Below are 19785 nucleotides of genomic sequence, written 5' to 3'. Positions count from 1 at the left end.
CAGTTGGAAGGACTGTATAAAAGCACTGCATTTCTTCCAGGTTCACCAACGACTTCACTTCATCAGGTTTTCTCTGTGAGCCTGGTAAGTATTTCTCCTTAAGTTTCTTTACAGTTACTGAGATGTTTCTATTGCTGTTTAACTGGGGAGTGAACTCTATGTCAGTTCTCTGTGATGCTCAGAAATGTTGGTTTTGTTAAATATTAGGATATTTGTAGCCATTCAGCTGTAGCCAATGATAGATAAGTGGCCTTAAAATGTGAGGCTGCATTCATGCAAACCACAAAGGGAAGGAGTCAGTTAAATCTCCTTAATTTGTTAAGGAGGTTACAACTTGGAACTCAGCAGTAATTAAGAGATGTGTATATATTAATGCAGAAGAGATAACCTCAGTTGATTTCTGCTTGTAACTACACAGTCTGACAAATCTGTTTCCAAGATAACCCATTAACTGAAAACACTGAGGCAGAAATTGGTCTCTAGCAGAACTGATAGTGGTGGAACACTGATCAGAACAAACACTGCTTCAGAACCAAGGCAGGAGGAAGGTACTTTGGAAAGATTTATTCCTTACTGGCTGCTACACCAGACTGAAAGAGAAGTTGCTTTAGGATCTGTATTGTTTAGACTTAGCCATACTGAGCAATAATAATTCAGATTGGACAGAAGATAAGAAGAATACAGTAAGAAAATAGTCTCATATTGTAAGAAAATAATTTCTTCTATAGGAAGCAAACAGTTTGTGTCATCACAAAGCTGGTACAAGAGCACAGAGATGCACATGTATTTTATTTTAACTCCTTAATCACTGCTGCAGGTATATCTGCATCACAAAAGATGTCTTCAGGAGGACAGATGTTGAGCAGCAGGTGCTCCGCACCCTGCGAGGTGACCTGCCCGCAGCCCTATGCTGATGTCTGCAGCCAGCCCTGTGTCACCTCCTGTGGGGACTCCCGTGCTCTCGTCTACCCTCCACCCGTGGTCATCACCTTCCCAGGCCCCACCCTCACCTCCTTCCCACAGGAGACCATTGTGGGCTCTTCATTCCCAGTACCCATTGGGGGCTTCTCAGGGTCACTGGGCCCCAGTGAATCAGGGGGCTCTTTTGGTTCTGGTGGCTCCTATGGTGGAGGCAGCTCCTATGGAGGGAGCATTGGGGGTTCCTATGGAGGAGGCAGCTCCTATGGAGGGGGCACTGGGGGTTCCTACGGAGGAGGCAGCTCCTATGGAGGGGGCAGGTCGTTTGGCTCCGGGGGCTCATTTGGAGGCAGAAGATCCATCATCTCCAGGAGCTGCTACGGAGGTGGCTTTGGAGGAGGCAGCTCCTATGGAGGGGGCTCCTCTGGGGGAGGGCGCTCCTTTGGCATAGCCAGCTGCTATGGAGGCAGTGGCTCCTCCGGGTTCCGCAGGTCGAGTGGGGGAAGCTGTGGTTACTTCTGAAAAGCCAATGTCTCCCATTCCTGGGCTGCACTGAGCTCGCAGGGGAATGTCCTGTGTGCTCTGTGACTGCCTTCACCAAATGTGCACTGTACTTCCCTGTCATTAAAACTATTTTGCATTCAAACTCAACTCTCTCTTGTTTTTTTCCCTTTTAATCCATGTTTTCTTTTTCACCTTTTGAATAATTCAGGAAATCTACAAGTGTTCTAAATGAGAGTCATATCCCTTTATTACACCAAAATTTTGTGGCTGATGGGTAAGATTGATAAATCTTACACCAGATCCTTTGGTACTTGTGGTAAAGTCATGCGGCATAGAATCAAAAAAGTAAATCAACCAGTGCCTTCCTAGAAATACAGGCTAGTGACAGCCATGCTCCTTTTGAGAATAGGAACCTACAATATCTGTTTAAATCAATTATAATATAGTAATTTGTTGATATGAAGGGCTTTGTTTTTTTTTATTTTTCTGAAGAATTTCTGGATATTGGGATTTGTGTGCATGTATGCCCTTGGGCTCTGGCTTAACTAAGTGCTCCATGTGCCGCTTAATTCCTATGTGGACACTTTCCCATAATAACATGACTCATCCTTATGAATCTGGTCATATCACTCTGCTCACTCTGCTTTTGTGCCAGAAGGAACTTCTGGACAATTTAAACCAGAAAATATTACCCAGTACTTTAAATCTACTCCATAATTTCTCACTTTTGATTTTAAATCTTTTGGGATTCATTCATCCCTGCCAAATTATTTCAATTGCTAATTGTAGTTATGATTTTTTTTTTTGCATATTCTTCCTTCTCTAATCACAGCCTATTTGGAGAGACCTCCCCTTTGCCCACAGTTATTTGCATGTATTCTTGATCTTATTTCACATAAACTATCCAGCACCTTTGATTTACTTATTTTAGAGAGGCTCACATAAAAGGGATATGAAATTGTACAACATTTCTTCAAGGAGAAAGGACTTAAAAACCCTTTTATATCCAGTGGGATAATAGGAAATGAAGTCATTGGCTTACAGTGCCATAAAGAAGAGCAAAATCAGTTTGAGGGGGAAAGAACTCCCTCCCAACTGCAGAAGCAATGAGGTGCTGACATACAAATGAGACAGTGGTATCCCAGGGCTGGGACACTGTTGAGAGCAGCTCAGACAAACCTTTTCCAGAGATAATTCAGGGGAGAGCATGGGATGAGAAACCTCAGCAGTTCTCTTTCCGTAGCTGCTTTGTATGATTGCACTTTTTTTCCAAAATGATCTCTTTTTTGAGCCCTTCAAATTGCTCAGCAGTTTCTAAAGGATGTTCTCCTCCTCAAGCAATTCACATCCATGTAGTTTACCTGTTCATAACTACACTTATTACTTCTCTAGTTTCTGAGTTATCCAAAAATCCTCTCCCAACGGTGTTTGCATGACTACCTGCTCATCACTGCTTGTAAAAACGTGAACAGATATCATCAGGAGAATAAATGCATGTGTGGGTGTGAGAGCTGGGCTCAGGTGCTCCCTCTAGAGTTGCTCCCGGAGCTCAGGTAGTCGAAGGAGGCTGCTGAGCCCTGCTCCTGCTGTGGGTTCTGTGGGAAGGGAGGCTGAGGCTGATGCTGAAGCTGAGGCTGGAGGGGTCCTGAGGCTGAGGGCAAGAGGCTGAGGGCTGGAGGAGTCCTGAGGCTGAGGGCTGGAGGCTGAGGCTGAAGGGGACCTGAGGCTGTGGGCAGGAGGCTGAGAGCAAAAGACTGAGGCTGAGGGCTGGAGGCTGAGGCTGAGGCTGGAGAGGTCTTGAGGCCATGGGCACAGGTGAAAGCCTCAGGAGGAGGCTGCTGAGTGGGCTGAGCAACAGCAGAGTGCAGAAGGTGGGCTCAGAACTAAGGGAAGGAACTGGGTGACGCTGGGCTCCGCTCTCTGAAGGTGCCAGAGGCTGACATGTCAGGCTGTGCCTGGGCAGAAACCATTGAAATTCTCTCTCAGCATCACATCTCATCTGCCCTGAACAGCTCCAGAACACTGTGTAAAAACTGCAGCTGCTGCTCTGTCTGGGTAAGAATAATTCTGATTGTCACCATGCTCTTGGGTTCATCCAAGCAAAGGGTGTCTGCATACGCTGAATCACTGAATAGTTTCTGGGTTCCTAACTGCACCCCCTCCCCCCCCCCCAGTACCCATATGTACACATTTTCCTTCATTAGTGATGTTGCAACTTCTGTGCTATCAATTATCTCTTGGAAGCAAAGGGATTTCAGAGGATCCTCTAGGCAAGAGCACTTATTGGAAATGTTCTGAGGAAATGCTTTCAGACAGTTTTGCAAACACCCACTAATGTTTTGTACATGCAAAGTATTGTGGTGTTAGGAGGTTAATAACAGGCTGCCAGTATAAAACTCCACAGTATTGAATCATAGCGTCACTTTAAAATATATATGCCAGGGCCACCCACGTGATTCTCTGATTCAAGCAGTGATAAGCACCTTGGGAATTTGGATCTTTGTTTTGTTTTGTTTTTTGATTAAAAGCCAGCTCTCCATTTGTTAGCCTAATCATACTATTTAAAATACGTTGGCCAAATATTCACCTTTCCAAAAGAGGGCATATTTACAAAATTAAATAGTATTATGTCATCTGAGGGGGCTGGGTTTGTGCCTCAAACACAGGGAGATGCTGTGCATCACAGCAGGTCAAGCTGGGCACAGACTGGCAACTCTGAATCACCAAAGCCTTCATGAGCAATCTTAAATAAAGCAGTGGAGTTCTTTTTCCCTGGCTAGCCCGCATGGCAAATGGGGATGTTCCAGCCTTGCTTGCTTTGCCAGAGCTCTGCTCCCTTATCCAGGTCAGGCACACTCAGGTCTCCATATTTAGGAACTTTTCTGATGCAACTGTGACCATAACCACTGGAGAAGTGACTGGAGGGACAGTGATTTAATCGAAACCAGACTGAGCAGTTCCTAGATCCTGCTGTCACCAAAGAGAGCTTTCTCTCTTCGTGTTTCTTCCTGGGTTTGGCTGAGGCTGCTGCCACACCAAGCCCTTGCACAGTAATGCATCCCTGCTCGGAAGAGACTCCGACATGAAGTGAGGAGCGACCACAGGCAATGCTCAGCCCCAGGAGTGTCTCTCCAAGGCAATCCTGGACACTACAGTCATGCAGTGACTACAGTTTCTGTAAACATGTCCTAACTAGCTTCAAACCAGCAAGCACACTTACTGCTAATATTAGGTTAGGCTCTTATGCATTCTTGGAGGTCAAGATGCTTAGGGAAGGAAAACAAACCTCTGTTTTCTAAGAGATGGAGTCCCACAGAGGCTCTGAGTTGCTGCAGCATGGCTGGAGTTGTGTGCAAGCCAGGGTTTACTACTATAGGCTGCCTTCATGTTCTCAGGGCTTCAAGAAGGAGTTTGATGCTTAAAATCCTGAAATGAAAGGAATCTGGGGATGGGACTGTTGAAGTCACATGCTGGTTAGAATAGGGTAATCAACACAAACAGCAAGCAAAACAATTACTGTAATTACACGTCAAATTTTGTTTGGGGAGTAATGGAACCTAATGCACAAATATGACGTTATTTTCTTGCATCAGCCTGGTGGTCCAGGACGGTATATAAAACCACCCATGATTCAGACACCTTCCAGCAGGTTCTCGTGACTTCTCCTCGGTGAACAGAGTAAGTTGGATTCTGATATAATTTCTTCTTTCTAAAAAGAAAACAAAAGCAAAAGCAAACAAACAAAAAAAAAAAAAAAAAAAAAAAGATCAGCATTTATTGAAATATCTGGGTTAATTCTGGGGTTGAATTTTGGATTAATATTCTGCAATTTTGTATGGAATTTATTTTCATAAAAAATTCATTTGCTTATTATTCATTTGAAGGCGGCAATGGACTGAGGCTTCAAAATACATTTGAAATCTGGATAAAATTAAAGACGTCTACTTTTGTTATATAGAGATTTAATGCATAAGGCCTTTAGGGTGCCTTAGTTTATTTTAGCAAGCAGTACACATCTGGCAGCATTTTTCAGACCTCATGACGACTGATTTTTATCTTACCTTGGGCAGAGAAAATATGGGTGAATATTGAGATAGGAAATACAAAGAGTGAGATGGTGAGATGGCTGCAGTCACCCTTCGGAGCGGAGGCAGCCCTCAGGACAACACGTACCTGTGGATGTGGCCCTGCAGAGTTCCTGGTCTGAATTTGGGAATGCTGCACCTGAGACCCTCTTGGGCACTTGTCCTGAATAGCCCAGGACAATATTTTGGCATTGCTAAATGCAGCTCTGCAGAAGAAATGGGAACAAAGTGAATGTCTACGTAAGGTGTATATTTCTCCAGGAGTTGCTTTGGGTGTTTTTCTACTATTTATGCAAAAAAAAAAAAAAAAAAAAAAAAAAAAGCTCTTATGCAAAGCATTCAACAGGCTGTAAAAGCATATATTAACCTGTATATATGTTTCATACCATATGTATGGATTTGGGGTTGATTTCTTACGCATTCATTCATTTCCCATGGTTTTGATTCTGCTGAGGGAGTTGCAGGTCAGTTGAAGAGCATTGGATTGATAAAATGAAGCAGCTTGAAAGGGTGGGAGCCTGAAGATGTCTGGATTAGGGCTTAAGGGCCAAGAGAAGCTTAGGTGAATAATGTCTATTTTGGCATTGTGCCTAAAACAAAAAACAAACAAAATCCAAGAAAAATAGCTTGAGTCAAATTGAACCCCACCTAGGCTTTTCTAATATACTGCTCAGCTAGAGAAAAAAAAAAATTAGGTAATTGTTTTGGCTAAAACAGACTACTCCATTCAATCTCAAACAACAGATTGCCTACCTCCTTTATTTGGCCCTTCGATTAGGCATTTACATAAGCTTGAAATGACAGCTCAAAATCTAGTTTTATGTTTTCCAAATTATTTCTCCACTTTTTGATTTATTTTAAAAGCAAAAGGACATAGAATCCATGGTGTCTCTTCGGGGTTAACATTTGCTTAGCTTCATCATTGACCCTGCTCTCCTGGCTCTTTGAGGTGATATTTGCTCCTTTCTTGCAGGTCTACAGCACAGCTAAACAATGTCTTGTGAGAAAACCCTGTGCACAGAGCCATGTGCTGCTGTAGGCAATGTGAAAGGTCCCGAGCCCTGCGCTGCTGCCTGCAGTGAGCCTTGCGTCATCGCCTGCCCTGACTCCCGTGTCATCATCTTCCCACCACCTGTGGTCGTCACCATCCCAGGGCCCATCCTCACCACCTACCCACAAGAGACCATCGTGGGCTCCACGGAGTCAGCCGAGCTGGCCAGCGCCCTGGAGTCAGGTGTAGCCATTGGCTCAGCGCAGAAGGGGGCTGAGTGCGCGCTGCCTTGTGCTGAGCCCTGTGCCACAAAGCTTGTGACAAAGTGTGAGGCCCCGTGTGTGGCACCGTGCCCACCTCCGTGCCCACCTCCGTGCCCACCTCCGTGCCCACCTCCGTGTGTGCCCCAGTGTGTGCCCCAGTGTGTGCCCCAGTGTGAGCCTCAGTGCGTGCCTCAGTGTGTGCCAGAGCGCTCCTACACTTATTCCACCCAGTGGAAGCATCCTTGCCAGAGAGGCTTCTGCAAGAAGCTCTAATCAGCTTACCCCAGAAAATAATCACAGGAAAACAGCAAGAAAAGGAGTGAACGGATATGGATCATCATTTACAGGCATGACTTTTAAGGTTCTTCCTACAACAGAGGGAAGCACCCCAAAATCAGGACCTTGCTTCTAGTTCCTGTATAGTGCTTTAGCTTAGATTAATGCTTTCTTTATTCTTGTGGCTTTGCATCTTACATCTGTGCTTTTAACTTCCTCTACACAGTTTGACTTTGTGATTTAAACAAACAAAAAAGCACACCTAGGGATTTGAATGTCACACTCACCAAAAATGAGGAAAAAAGAACATCTTGATGAAATGCACCACACTGGAATGGGTAACTGGTTCTAGCTTTCCTTGTTTCTAGAAATATACGCTTTTCTAGACCTCATTATTCTTTCTGCAAATGTTTACTCCACTTTGCATTCACATTAAAAGGCTGCTGCATCAAACCATTGGCCTTCTGAATCTCCTTTTTCCTCTGCTACTCATTTGCAATGCTCTCCTGGAGATACTCTGTCATACAGAGGAAACAGAAGCTGTCCTTGACCCTCTTTCCAGACCAGCCACAACTTGATGCCCAGGGGAAATTAAGGGTTTGGTTCTGCTGTGAAAAAACGGAATATCTTCTTTTCAGTCTAGGCTGCAGCCTGAAAACCACTGAGAGCAAATTTTAGTCTTAGGGAAACGTGGATCTGTGTTTTGTAAGGTATATGCCTCAAGATTATAGTAAAATGTGTATTTTTTTAAAATGTTATGTTCTAATGTGTATCCAGTCCTATGTGGAAGTCTTCTGACAGGTTGCAGTTCTTCATATTTCTGCATTAAAACCTTCCCAGCCTGCTTTTGGGGGGTTGGGGGAGGGGGGAAGGGGAACAACCAGAGAAACACCTTCACTCATGAATATTAGCAGTCACCTGGAGACTTGAAGCACCAGTTCCTCACTTCTGTGTCTGCCCAGCTGGTGCCAGCAGTGAGTCCCTCCAGGCAGACGCTACTTGGGAAGTCAGCTGTGTCCTGCTCATGCCAAGCAACTTCACATGCTGTTTTTATTCTAAAGATTATTTTGATTTGCTTCTTCTCTAATGGCTAAATACGCATGCTGGCTTATTTAAAGCACAGTCTCTTTGAGCCTAGGAAATACTTCGTCATTCTGGCAATTATATCCACTCAGAAACATCCCAAGATTTCCGCAGAACAAAGGGCTGCCCGGGTGCCTCACTGGCACCTTCCAAGGTATTACACATGTAGCATGGTATGTTAATACAATGTTAATAGTATATTACTTGGGTTACATTCCCCAAGACTCTGTAATAACTCTGATCTGGAAAGAAAAAAAAGGTCATGATTTCACATACATTTACCTCCGTGTTTACTCAGGATATTTTATTTTAGTAAATGGACAATTTCCAAGATCAAGTTGCTTTTCTTTTGTTTTATGATGATAGCTTTTAACAATCAAGACAGACGGCTGCTTCCAATCATCTTGACTTCAAAAGAAAGGCACGCTGGGACCCCTTAGCTGAGCAGTTCCAGGTATACAAGATCACCTTCCAGGTGCCTACATTTTAAAAGAAGCTACTTTTTAATAATAAAGCAGTTGACATGACAGAACACCAAAAGTATTAAAGCAGAGGCTCTGGGCACCAGCAGGAACATCTTCCTCTGCACTGCCCATCCCTGCCAGGTGGGGCCGTGCTTGGAGCAGGATATTCCACCATGGGGGAGCTGCTGGGACAGCGGGGCTGCCTGGAAGTGAAAGCTCAGCTGGAAGTGCAGGCTGCAGCAGAAGTGCAGGTCCACCAAGAAGCGCAGACCCCAGTGGAAGTGAAAGCCCAGCCGGAAGTGCAGGCTCCAGCGGAAATGAAGGCCCAACCAGAAGTGCAGACCCCCGTGGAAGTGAAAGCCCAGCCGGAAGTGCAGGCCCCAGCAGAAGTGCAAGCCCCAGTGGAATTGAAGGCCCCAGTGGAAGAGAAGGCCCACCAAGAAATACAGGCCCTGGTGGAAGTTCAGGCCCCAGTGGAAGAGCAAGCCCACCCAGAAGTGCAGGCCCACCCAGAAGTGAAGGCCCACTCCGAAGTGAAGGCCCCAATAGAAGTGCAGGCCCCAGCAGAAGGGAGGCCCGCCCACAATGGCAGGCCCCAGCAGAAGGGCAGGCTGTCTGCACTCTGAAGCTGCTGCCCTCCTGTGGCGCCAGCCTGCTCCTGTTGGGCCTATGGAGAATTCTCAGAATGTGCTGCAGGCAAGCTGAGGTGCAAATTTAACTGCAAATGGTGGTGCAAAACCTGTCTGAAAGCCAAGGGGCATACTCCAGTACACGCCTTAGGCCAAGGTCATGGTGAACCAGCCGTAAAAGCAGCCTGGCTGTATGTCCAGGGTCCTTGATGCCAACTGCATCAGGAGAGCTGCTGCTACACCACAGCCTCTGCAGAGCTGCATGGTTACCTCTTTGTAAAAATAAACCTGATGAAAGCCTGTGCCAGCCCCTTGCTTTGACCTCTTTTTCTATTTACCCTGTGAGAGAACTCCAAGTGTCACTTTCCCTGCTGCTTTGCTTTTCACCATTTTATGTTGTTGCTGATGTTTTATTGAATGTGGGTTATTATGATATCACTTTTCACAGAAGATTGTATTTGCTGCCTTAAAGCTAAATGACACTTCCATGGAGAAGCTTGGATCAGACTCAGTGTTGCTATCTTTTGACACATCTAACAGAAATGATAGTATTTCCCAAACACGACAGCTGAGTTCTGGTGTTTGGTTGCTGATATAAATGAAGTATCGGAGAGATTTGGCCATGCTAGCAGGGAAAAGCAGCTAGAAAGGAAGGAAAGAAACATGTTTGGGAAGACTTTTTGGTTTACGTTTACAAGTGAGGAAGAACTGCACAGAATGTGGTAAATTTTCAGAACAGTTTATTAAATAAAATCCCTGGAAAGTCTGGGCCCCCTGGATTCATGTGTGGCACAAAACCCCATGGGGAGAGTTCAGAAGCCTTTATCTTCGTGTTGCTACTCTTGAGAGTTACTTGCCCCTATATAATGCCCTTAACTACCTGTGTTTATGGTTATTCTTTAGAACTGCTTTGATAAAACACAATAGGAAAGGCAATATGAGATTGACAAGTATCAGCAATTATTGCATTGTGAGCAAGCAGCATTTTCAGAACAGTAAGGAATGTTTCATCACACATTGTGCTCACAATGCCATATCCTTCATCAAGATTTAATCTTTGCACATGAGTCAGCCCTACAAGTCTTCAAAGCAATATTTAGTTTCCAAAACTTGAGTCAGTAAAACATGCAAATGAACCAAAAGATATTATTTTGCAAAGGTAGTGTGTAAAAGGTAGATCCTCCCAAGCGAGTTCTATTCCCTCCCTGTAACACTTCCGTGGCAGCCTACAAAAATAAATCACCAGGTTCTAAGTGGCATAAGGAATAGATTAATGCCAAATGAGAAAGATCAAGAGAGACTTGCTTTCAGAATATTTCAAATATGCATATCTGGAGCTCAGTATACCATCCAAAGTAAGAGCTGACCACATATCATGTATATTCAGACCAAAGCTTATTTCTGTTCAGAGAAAAAGGCACAATGTATTTAATGCAGAAAACCCAGGCTGTTGTCTTAATTCTTAGTGATGATGGCTACACTTTATTGGAATAGGTCAGGACACAGCTCTGCGCCCCAGGTTTACTCATCATTCCTCACCATATCTGTGTTTCTGTGCTTAATCTGCTCATGCTTTTTTTTTCTCTGTTGACGAGCTTGCTGCCAATGTTTCGAAATGATCTCTAGATTATGTTGAATCACTTTGGAGATCCCTGGAACAACAGCCTGGGAAAGTCTTGGGCTTGTTCGGAACAGGTGCTTCAGGAGACATTGAATTCAGCTCTCTGACCTCAGTGCCACGCAGGGTTATTAGCATCCCAGTAATTGCTGGAGTGAGATGCCCCAATGTTGACTAATTGTTCCTGTCTAAAACATAACATTGGTGTTATTTCAGTACATTGGTGAAATTAAGGCTTTTTAACTTTATGCTTGAATCTTTTTTTTTCTTTTTTTTTTTCTTTCTTTTTAAATGCACAGCCTTCACTCCTGCACACAGTCAAGAGCATGGTTATGGCAGGGAGCCCATGCTTGCATGGAGGCAATCAATTGCATATAGCTGCTGCCTGGAGGGTGCTCTGATGTTGCATATCCCTTTTTTTAGCATTTAAAAGAGGGTTGTGCAAAAATGTTCACTACTTTGATGACATAGTGTTACTGATGCTGTACTGTGTAGCCTATTTTGCTTCCTGGGAACAGGGTGAGGAATGGGAAGGACCTGTGAGATGGTCACAGGCAAAGGATTCCAACAATGATAGATTGGGATTCATGCTGGTGGTGACTCTAATTGTGTCTAATTGATGGGTGTTTGAAGGTAGTACTCCAAAACATGTGCTATTATACAGTTCAACACTTCTGGCTCTTAGGATTTCTTTAGAAGCTTTTGATTCTGAACACAGTTACAACATCTAACCTGAACTGTGGACATCCCAAGGCACTTCCAGTCACTGTGCTCCACTGCTCCACTGTCTTTCCCAATGCATGCTGTGCTCAGGGAGGAGGAGCTGGCTTGTTCTGACTTGACAAGACAACACATATTCCCCATTAAAATAACAGCCTCAGCTTTTTTCCTGGTCAACAAACCATCATGAAAGTTACAAGAGCTCCAAACTCAACCAGAAAACTCACCACTGAAGTTGTGCTTTTATACTATAAACTGTTCATTTGTTTTTGCTGCTGACTCACAAATGCTAGAGTCCAGTGTTGAATGGCACAAACAGGACTGCTGTGTGAAAATGTTAGTAAAGTCAATGACAATGCTGTTAAGGTCAGCTTTAAAGCAATAAGCATGAGCATTTTTTCTTAACAGTCATTACTATTCTAGCACTTATTAGCACCTACTGGTAAATCTAACTACCGTTGTATCACTATCACTCTAAATTTGCCCACTGCTATTTTTGCTAATAATTTAGGTTTATATGGCAAATTCTTCAAGTTTCATGGCTTGACTTTGTGTAGTATCTGTCCCTTGAGGGTTTTTACTATAGCATGAGCATCTAACAATTAGTGGCATTTAAAAACTACACAAATTTACATGTCCAAAAGTTCCAATGTAGAATTTTCTATTGATTCCCAAAAAAGGGTGTCAGCTATGTTAAAAACCACTCTAGCATCTTCCCCCAGGAATTCCCCAGTCATTCTTTGAGATACTGAAGGACAGGGATGAAAGGTGATAGCAAACTTCCAGTCTGCAAAAATGACAGACACTCGTAGAGGCTTTGCTTGCAATAACTGTGATTATCAAGGTCTTGGGAGAGACATTCCATTGGACAAAATTCTGTATTGTAGAACTATAAAGCGGACCTATGGACAAGGCTGGAGTGGCAGAATGCAGCCTTCTGAGTAGGCATCTTGCCATTCAGTTCAGCAAGATAAAAGGGAGGGTGCCTCCCATGTAGGCTGAGCAGCATAAATATGCCTTTCTTCAATTCACTCCTCTCTTGTGCTTGTTTACACCCTTGACAATTTAAGCCTTGTTCTTTATAGCATAGATTATGGTTGAAGTATGTGGGATGGTTATGAGGAAGCTCTAGGCAATGTTTATCTGGGTTGTTCTAATTTTTCCACAGAATAAAAGACTTCAAAGTACCTCTGCATGATTAACATGGTGTAGATACAGTAATCTGTTACGATAAAATTAATGGCACGTTACTGCAGTTTTGAGTCTTGGTAATGAGTAATAGTTTCACTTTAAAACAAGATCTTATCTCCGAAGCAGACCCTTCATATCTCTGCAGGTCCAAGTTATTTTCTTTGCCACAAAAGACAGATTTTGGTCATGTTATGCTGAAGTTGAGTAGATAAATTTTGGAGACTTCTTGTCTTTACATGATACAAATTGAAAATTAAAAAAAAAAAAAGGGGGGGGGGATTACCCTTCACAAAATGTGGACTTGTATTGTTTAAAAAAAGATAGAAAACTGTCCTTGCAGTTCTCCTAATTAAACATATATACTACAAATGATAAAATCCCTACTTCTTCAGTGGTAGCTTTATTATTTCCCTATGTAAAGAAGTTATAACTCCATGGAGGTGGAGAAGCCATAGATATAATCAGCGTCTAGCTCTGCTTCCAGCTGGAGGATTTGGGTTTCAAGCCAAACTTTTCAAAATCTAATGAGGAATTGTGCACACTTCCTTTGAAAAGAAACTTTTCAGCTATAACTAGTGATCACAAGGAAACCTCAGTCATTTCTCAGTTGGGTGTCACACTACTTGGGGTTCAGAACTGTTTAACAATTAACCATAAGCAAAATAATTACAGCAATTGAAGGAACGATCCTCACAACAACATCTGATTTGCAAGTAAATGAGATAATCACCAACAAATAGGTCTCCTAGCCGGCAAGCAGCTGGAGGAAGTATAAAAGCACTTGCAGCTGAAAGCGGTTTACTTATTTCTTCCAGCTTTCTCTCTTCAGTGCATCAAGTAAGTTTGGGTTTATTCTTCTGACTGCTCTCGGAGGTTTCTGAAAAACGGTTGTTTATCAGAGATAAAGATATTCCCTGAACCTGCTACGGCAACTATAACACAGAAAACGTATTACGTCTAAACCCAAGACAGGGCAAAGATGTCCAAGTTAAGGCATAGCAATCTACAATAGGTATCGGGGGAGAGATTTTTAAGATGCTGTGGTCATCCTGTGTGCACAGGGGTGAGGGCAGCCCACCCTCTGTGTGAGTCTTTCCAGTGCAGTGAGGCAATAGGAATCCTTCCTCTCATACCTAGAACTAGTTGGCTTTGTTACTGCTTCCTGAGAGTGCTGGCTGTCTCAACTCTCTATCTGGCTGCCAACCTCATTTACATAAACTGTCAGATAATAGAATGGTAATTATAAATAATAATGCTAACAAGTGCAAGACATGCCTGAGATCTCCTCCCAAAGTCTCACTTAATTGCCAAGATCTGCTGGTAAATTATTTGGACTCTGTCTTAATCGTCCCCTCTAGAAATCATCAGCAGTAATTTCCCATTTCATGTAGGCTGTTACACAGGCTTGCCCAGAGCAGTATTATACCTGCTGGGCAAAATACTTAATACGATACAAAAATGCAAAAGGGAAAGACTGACTTGAAGGCAGGAGAAATCAGAAAAGAAAAAAACGGCTGTGGTGTGCACCTAGATTGTGCCAATGTGAAAGCAGTTTAGTTTGAATGAGTTTTATGGACCTTATGCTGGACTCTCCAAGTCTTGCAACACCTCCTTGATCCTGTGAATGAAATCCTTGGTCCTCTGGAATGAAATCCTCAGTAAGTCAGGTGGCTTGTGGTCACATTTGCCAATACAACACCAACAATCATCTGAGTTGGGGTGGATTCTCAAAAGGATGGTAAGATAGTGAAGGGTGGTGAAGTATGCCTACAGTTTCTTTCTTTATGTACAGTGTGGATAGTTCCCTATAAGAACAGCTGTATCTGCTACAAAGTGTATTCTATACACATATATATATGTACCCTACTGCTGCAACACTGAGGAGGTGTTGGGCTGAGGATTTGGGAGGCAAAGCTGCAGTTCCTGCTGCCAGAGTGAGCACAACAGTGGGGTATGGGAAACACCAAACCTGCATTTTCTGGTTCTAGCCTTGCCTTACAGGCTGGACATCCCTAGGAGGGTAGGTGTGTTCTAGGCAGAAGCCTGAGCTGGTAATGACCTATCTCCTTTCAAAATGAAGAGTGTATACAAAGCCAGCTGAGTGAATTGGGCTGTTTTTATTGATTTTTTGATAGAATTGCTAGAAGACAGGCTAAATAATGTGCTCAGACACACTTGCTGGTTCAGAGGGAGAGCTGGGAGGAGAACCTGAGCATGTCAACTCCTCTTTCATTTTCTGTCATTGATCATTGTTTGGAGAACTACAAGACACAAAAGAGGAGATAGTCCAGCTACAAGGCACTGACAGCCTAAATACACATCTCCAAGGCAGCAGGAAGAACAATTACTGTCTACACAACACAAAGGAAGAACTCCTTTAGAGGAACTTAAGACTATACAGTTGATACTGTCGAACATAACTGACAGAACTTCTGGGACAGGGGTGTGATGGCTAACGCAGCCTGCTGACAGTCTTATTTCTGCCTTTCAGCTTCAAAATATGTTAAACAATGCATGTTGATGTATGGAATCCTTAAGATTACTAAAAGATATTCCCTAAGCCAAGGGCTGATCAATATGACAATACTATTGCCTTGATTCCAAGCTCAGTTACATCAGCTGAGAGCTGGGCATGAGTTTTCCTGTTTCATAGACAATTTAAGACCAAAGATACTAAATAAGCCACAGCCTTGTATTCTGTTTTGCAGTGCTCTGTTCTGGGTAGTGGAAAAGTATTTCCCTTTATAGCAATTTCCAGTTAACAGTCCTACACTAAGGATAGAGTTTGAATTCAAAACGAAGGATTTGCAAGTATTGCCCCAAAGTGCAGACTTTCTTTGTTTGAATGGAAATAGGAAATAGTAATTAAAGGATCAGACAGACTACTGTGGCTTCAGATAGAAATCTGGGACCCTTATTGTCAGCTTTGACCTAGTATTCATAATACTAGAAAACACATGCAAGCACCAGTATATGGCCAGTGCATATGCAGATACTGGTTAAATGCAGCAATATATTGTGAAAAGTTACTTTGAATCCTTGTAACAAAACAAATCTGATTTCCCTTTGTTTCCAACAAATCCAGTTATAGTCAAGACAAAGATGGCCCCCACCACTTTGACATGTAAGACATCTGTAGACAATAACACAGATACAATTCTATGTAGGGTGGAGTTGCTCAGTTAAGAGAAACAATGCACAAAGCGGTTACCTTGACATGTGCAAACAGTGTATCTGGTAACTGGAGGGACAAGGACAAACCATGACGTGGATGCAAAGGGACCATATAAAAGTCCCTGCAGCCCAGAGTCTTCAAGCCACTTTGGTTCTCCTGGTTTTGCACCTGCTGTTGAACCAAGTAAGTAATACTCTCTGTGGGATGGGGGAGGGTAACATCAAAAATGTCATTTCCATTTCCATGCAGGTTGAGAGTGCTGTATTACTTAAAAATATCAAACAGAGTAATGGGAAATAGAGTAAAATGTATTTTATGTTTCTGACCTTTCATTATAACCAATCTCCTTGTAGCATTTGCTCTCAGCATGTGTTCCTTCACTGTGATGGCTTTGGGTAAAAGAGGTCTGTACTGCACTGTAACCCTTGACAGGGCCCTGCCACTCTCTGTCTTCCAGGCTCACTTCCATCCCTACAATGGCTTTCTATAGGCAGCCCTGCGACTACAGCCGCCCCTTGCTGTCCTGCGAGGTGACCTGCCCACAGCCCTATGCCGATGCTTGCAGCCAGCCCTGCATCACCTCCTGCGGGGACTCCCGTGCTATCGTCTACCCTCCGCCTGTAGTCATCACCTTCCCAGGCCCCATCCTCAGCTCCTGCCCTCAGGAGAGCATTGTGGGCACCTCAGCCCCGCTGGAGCTGGGCAGCTCCTTTGGCCATGGGAGCTACCTGGAGGCTCAGAGCTTGGTGGGTCCTGCTGCAGCCGGCCGCTACTCCTACCCTTGCTACACCCGCCGGCCAGCATTCCGCCCTCTGAAGCCCTGCATCACTCTGCCACCTCCACCGCCCACCAAGACCTGGCAAGAACAGGAACAGGAGCAAATCCGCAGCCACTGAGCAAGCACCGAGGTGCAGCTATCAGAGGGCATCGCCAGGAGCTGGCTGCACGCTCAGCCATCCCAAGGAGCAAGCATAGATGCCAGCCCCCCTTTGCATGAGATCTCTGCTCAAGGTCTCCTTGTGCTCTACTTCATCCTTTTTTCCTTTGCTATGGTGTAAATTTAACTCAATCCCTCTGCGTTGTTCCCTGCAGTATTGCAGTGCTCTGATAAATCCCATTTGTTGTTCTCAATAAAATCCTTCCTGCTGCACGATATCAAGTTTTCTTCTTCTATTAATTTGGTTTATAATCTGCAGCTCACTGATACTGATATAATCCTTGATGAATAGTACCTAATAAAGTCTTTAAAGGAGATCCCAGCTTTGCTATGGATCCTAAACACTTCACATGGATGTTATACAAGTACTATATATTTGATGCATTTGAGAACCTGATGTTCCAGAAGAAAATCTGACAGAGGCATACCCATGGTAAAGAGCAACATGTACCCTTCAGTGTTCCTCCTACAGGAAAAGGCTCTCGATTCAGTCCTTGCCATGACAAGCTCAGACAAGGGTGTTTTTCCCTGAACAAAGAAAAAAATGCATCCTCAGACGGTAAGTTAGATGGGGATTACTGATTTCCTCTCCTGTCAACATCTCCGAGAGCTGGGCTTGTGCAGGAAAATGCCCAGCTTTATGCAAGCTATACTGCATAGACTGGCAGAACTGAGCTTAGCTAATCATATCACAGCTATGCTTACTGGCCACAACAAAATTGCAAGCTGCAGACTCATTTGAAGAAATCAGCCTTCAATCGAACATTTTCTATCACCTCAACCATGCTGACATATAACATACATCATAAGGAGTGCCCAGAAGAGGTCTGACAGGTCAGCACCATTTTTCTGCTTTCCAAAGAATTCAAGAGTATGAAACACCATTGTCCATGAGGTCACACTGCTTTACCAACCAGTATCTGTAGCATGTGCAACTTGCGTGGATGATGCAAATTTTTTCCTGACTTATCGTAATTACTATGATGTTCCCTTCTTCATCATGTTGTTACACAACAATGCACCTCATGTTTCAGCTCCTTTCAAGACTTCAATGACCAGATCCTTCCTGGTATCAATCCACTCCCTCAGTTGGTTTTAAGTGGGAATGAATCAGGATCTTTCTATGGTTCCCTGATTTTTGCTTACTTCTCTGTCCTAAGCAGTATCAGGCACCTGGCTGAGTGGTCCATGATGCCGTGATAGTGGATATTATCACTATAATTCATTATTTCCTTAGTGTCTGGTTGCAGGTATTAGATATCTCTTGCACCTTGGAGCTTCAAGGATAATACAGTCCATGTCTCAGCTCCAAATGGATTTTACAACAAATTTTAAGAATTTATAAGATATCGTACATTTGTCAGCCAGTTTCATCCTAACTGAGGTACTTTGCAATGCTATGGAGGGCTAAAACCTGGGACTTGTTTCAGAGAGGTCGATATCTGGTGAATCTGTATGGGATAAAGACGTTTATAGTAGGATGACGTAGAAAGGCGTAAAGGGAAGCTGGGAATTGCCTAATAGATGCCAACAGTGAGTAAAATGATTACATACTATGAGGTGTAATTGCTTCTGTTTTGAATCTGATCAAACCTCATACACAAAAGGTGCCTCAGATCCTCCTGGCTACCTGAGAAGCAGCATAAAAGCACGCGCTGCTCACCTCTCCTCCAACAGCTCTTCCTGACTTCTCCTCTGCAACTCAAGTAAGTTGTTCATTCTCTTTCCCTTTTCAATATACTCTTTTAATGATAATTCTAACCGAGTCTTACACGGCTATTTGCTTATGCACAGACTGGGCAGCCTTTCCTTAAAGGCACATTACTGATCCTGCAGAGAATGTGGTAATGGTGTTATCCAGTTCCTTGAGGGACCTTGCTAAGTTCTGTATTTCAAGAGTTTTGAGACTTCTGGTTCCTAAACCTGCTATAGAAACTGCTGCAATTGGGCAGTGTAACCAGGGGAGCGTTGTGTATAGACACAGCAAAAATGAGGGTTGTTTGGAGTACAGAGAAAGGCTAGGAGGAGTTGAGAGCTTGGTAAGTAGAGAGGATAAATGTAACTCAAGGATGGGAAGACAACTAGGAACTACAGAACCGTATCAGCTGTCCTCAGCAAACTACTCAACCTGGTAGCATCCACAGCAAATACACCTGGATGTGCAAACAGATCCCTGTCCTACCACTTCATCCACGTGTATTCCTCTGTCTTCTTCTGTTTCAGATCCACTTCCACTGCAGAACAATGTCTTCCTACAGACAGCTGTGCAACTACCAGTGCTTCAATCCATGTGAGGTGGCCTGCCCACCGCCCATTGCCAACACCTGGAACGAGCCATGCGTCACATCATGCGGTGACTCCAGGGCAGTGGTCTACCCACCCCCTGTTGTCATCACTTTTCCTGGGCCAATTCTCAGCTCCTGCCCTCAGGAAAGCGTAGTGGGGTCCTCAGCACCAGCTGGTGTTTGGGGCTCACTTGGCTATGGGGAGTCCTATGGCTACAGAGGCTCTCTGGTTCATGGGGGATTACAGGGAAATAAGTTCTCATATTGCTCCCAGAGGTTCAGTGGCTATCGCTCTAGAAAGTGTGAGCCCTGCCAAACCCAGCAAGAATATACTTGCAGCAAGAGCAGTCAGGAGACTGAATGCAAGATCCAAACTCAAGAGTAAGATAACCAACATGAGTTTCTAAGATGCTGGCCTAAAAAGAATGATCCTTGTTAATGCTTTACAGTATATTTGTGCTCATATCTGCTTATATACTTCTTCCTTTGTTAGAAGTGTGCTCTTCTATTCTTCTTATGGTCCAGATTTTCAAATGTATTAATATTTCTTCTATGCTCAACTGTATGTTATACAAGCATAATGGAAGAATTATGATGCTGTGACTTTTTTTCACCTGACACTGCCTGATGTCCATCAAGAGCTATG

At 43.7% G+C, this 19785-nt stretch overlaps 1 protein-coding gene and 1 pseudogene across 2 annotated transcripts; both read left to right on the top strand.

Moving 5' to 3' along the window:
- The first annotated feature begins 827 nt into the window (after window positions 1-827).
- LOC116237271 (uncharacterized) lies at window positions 828-1519 on the top strand. Its single transcript, XM_031606317.2, has one exon. The coding sequence runs from the start codon at window positions 838-840 to the stop codon at window positions 1438-1440; it is 603 nt and encodes a 200-aa protein (XP_031462177.2). The 5' UTR covers window positions 828-837; the 3' UTR covers window positions 1441-1519.
- A 12025-nt stretch (window positions 1520-13544) lies between these two features.
- Window positions 13545-17062, top strand: LOC116237263 (feather keratin B-4 pseudogene; annotated as a pseudogene). The gene is made up of 2 exons (XR_016460498.1): window positions 13545-13579; window positions 16375-17062. The product of XR_016460498.1 is annotated as a feather keratin B-4 pseudogene (transcript).
- The last annotated feature ends 2723 nt before the right edge of the window (window positions 17063-19785 follow it).

The sequence above is a fragment of the Phasianus colchicus genome, chromosome 30 (genome assembly GCF_987193195.1).
Source record: "Phasianus colchicus chromosome 30, bPhaCol1.hap1.1, whole genome shotgun sequence".
Classification (NCBI taxonomy): Eukaryota; Metazoa; Chordata; class Aves; order Galliformes; family Phasianidae; genus Phasianus; species Phasianus colchicus.
The sequence above is the reverse complement of the archived record's forward strand: the minus strand, read 5'-3'. Positions and strand labels throughout refer to the sequence as shown.

What these genes read in the sequence shown, in the direction of transcription:
- LOC116237271 (XM_031606317.2), top strand. Translation starts at nt 838, where the DNA reads ATGTCTTCAGGAGGACAGATGTTGAGCAGCAGGTGCTCCGCACCCTGC.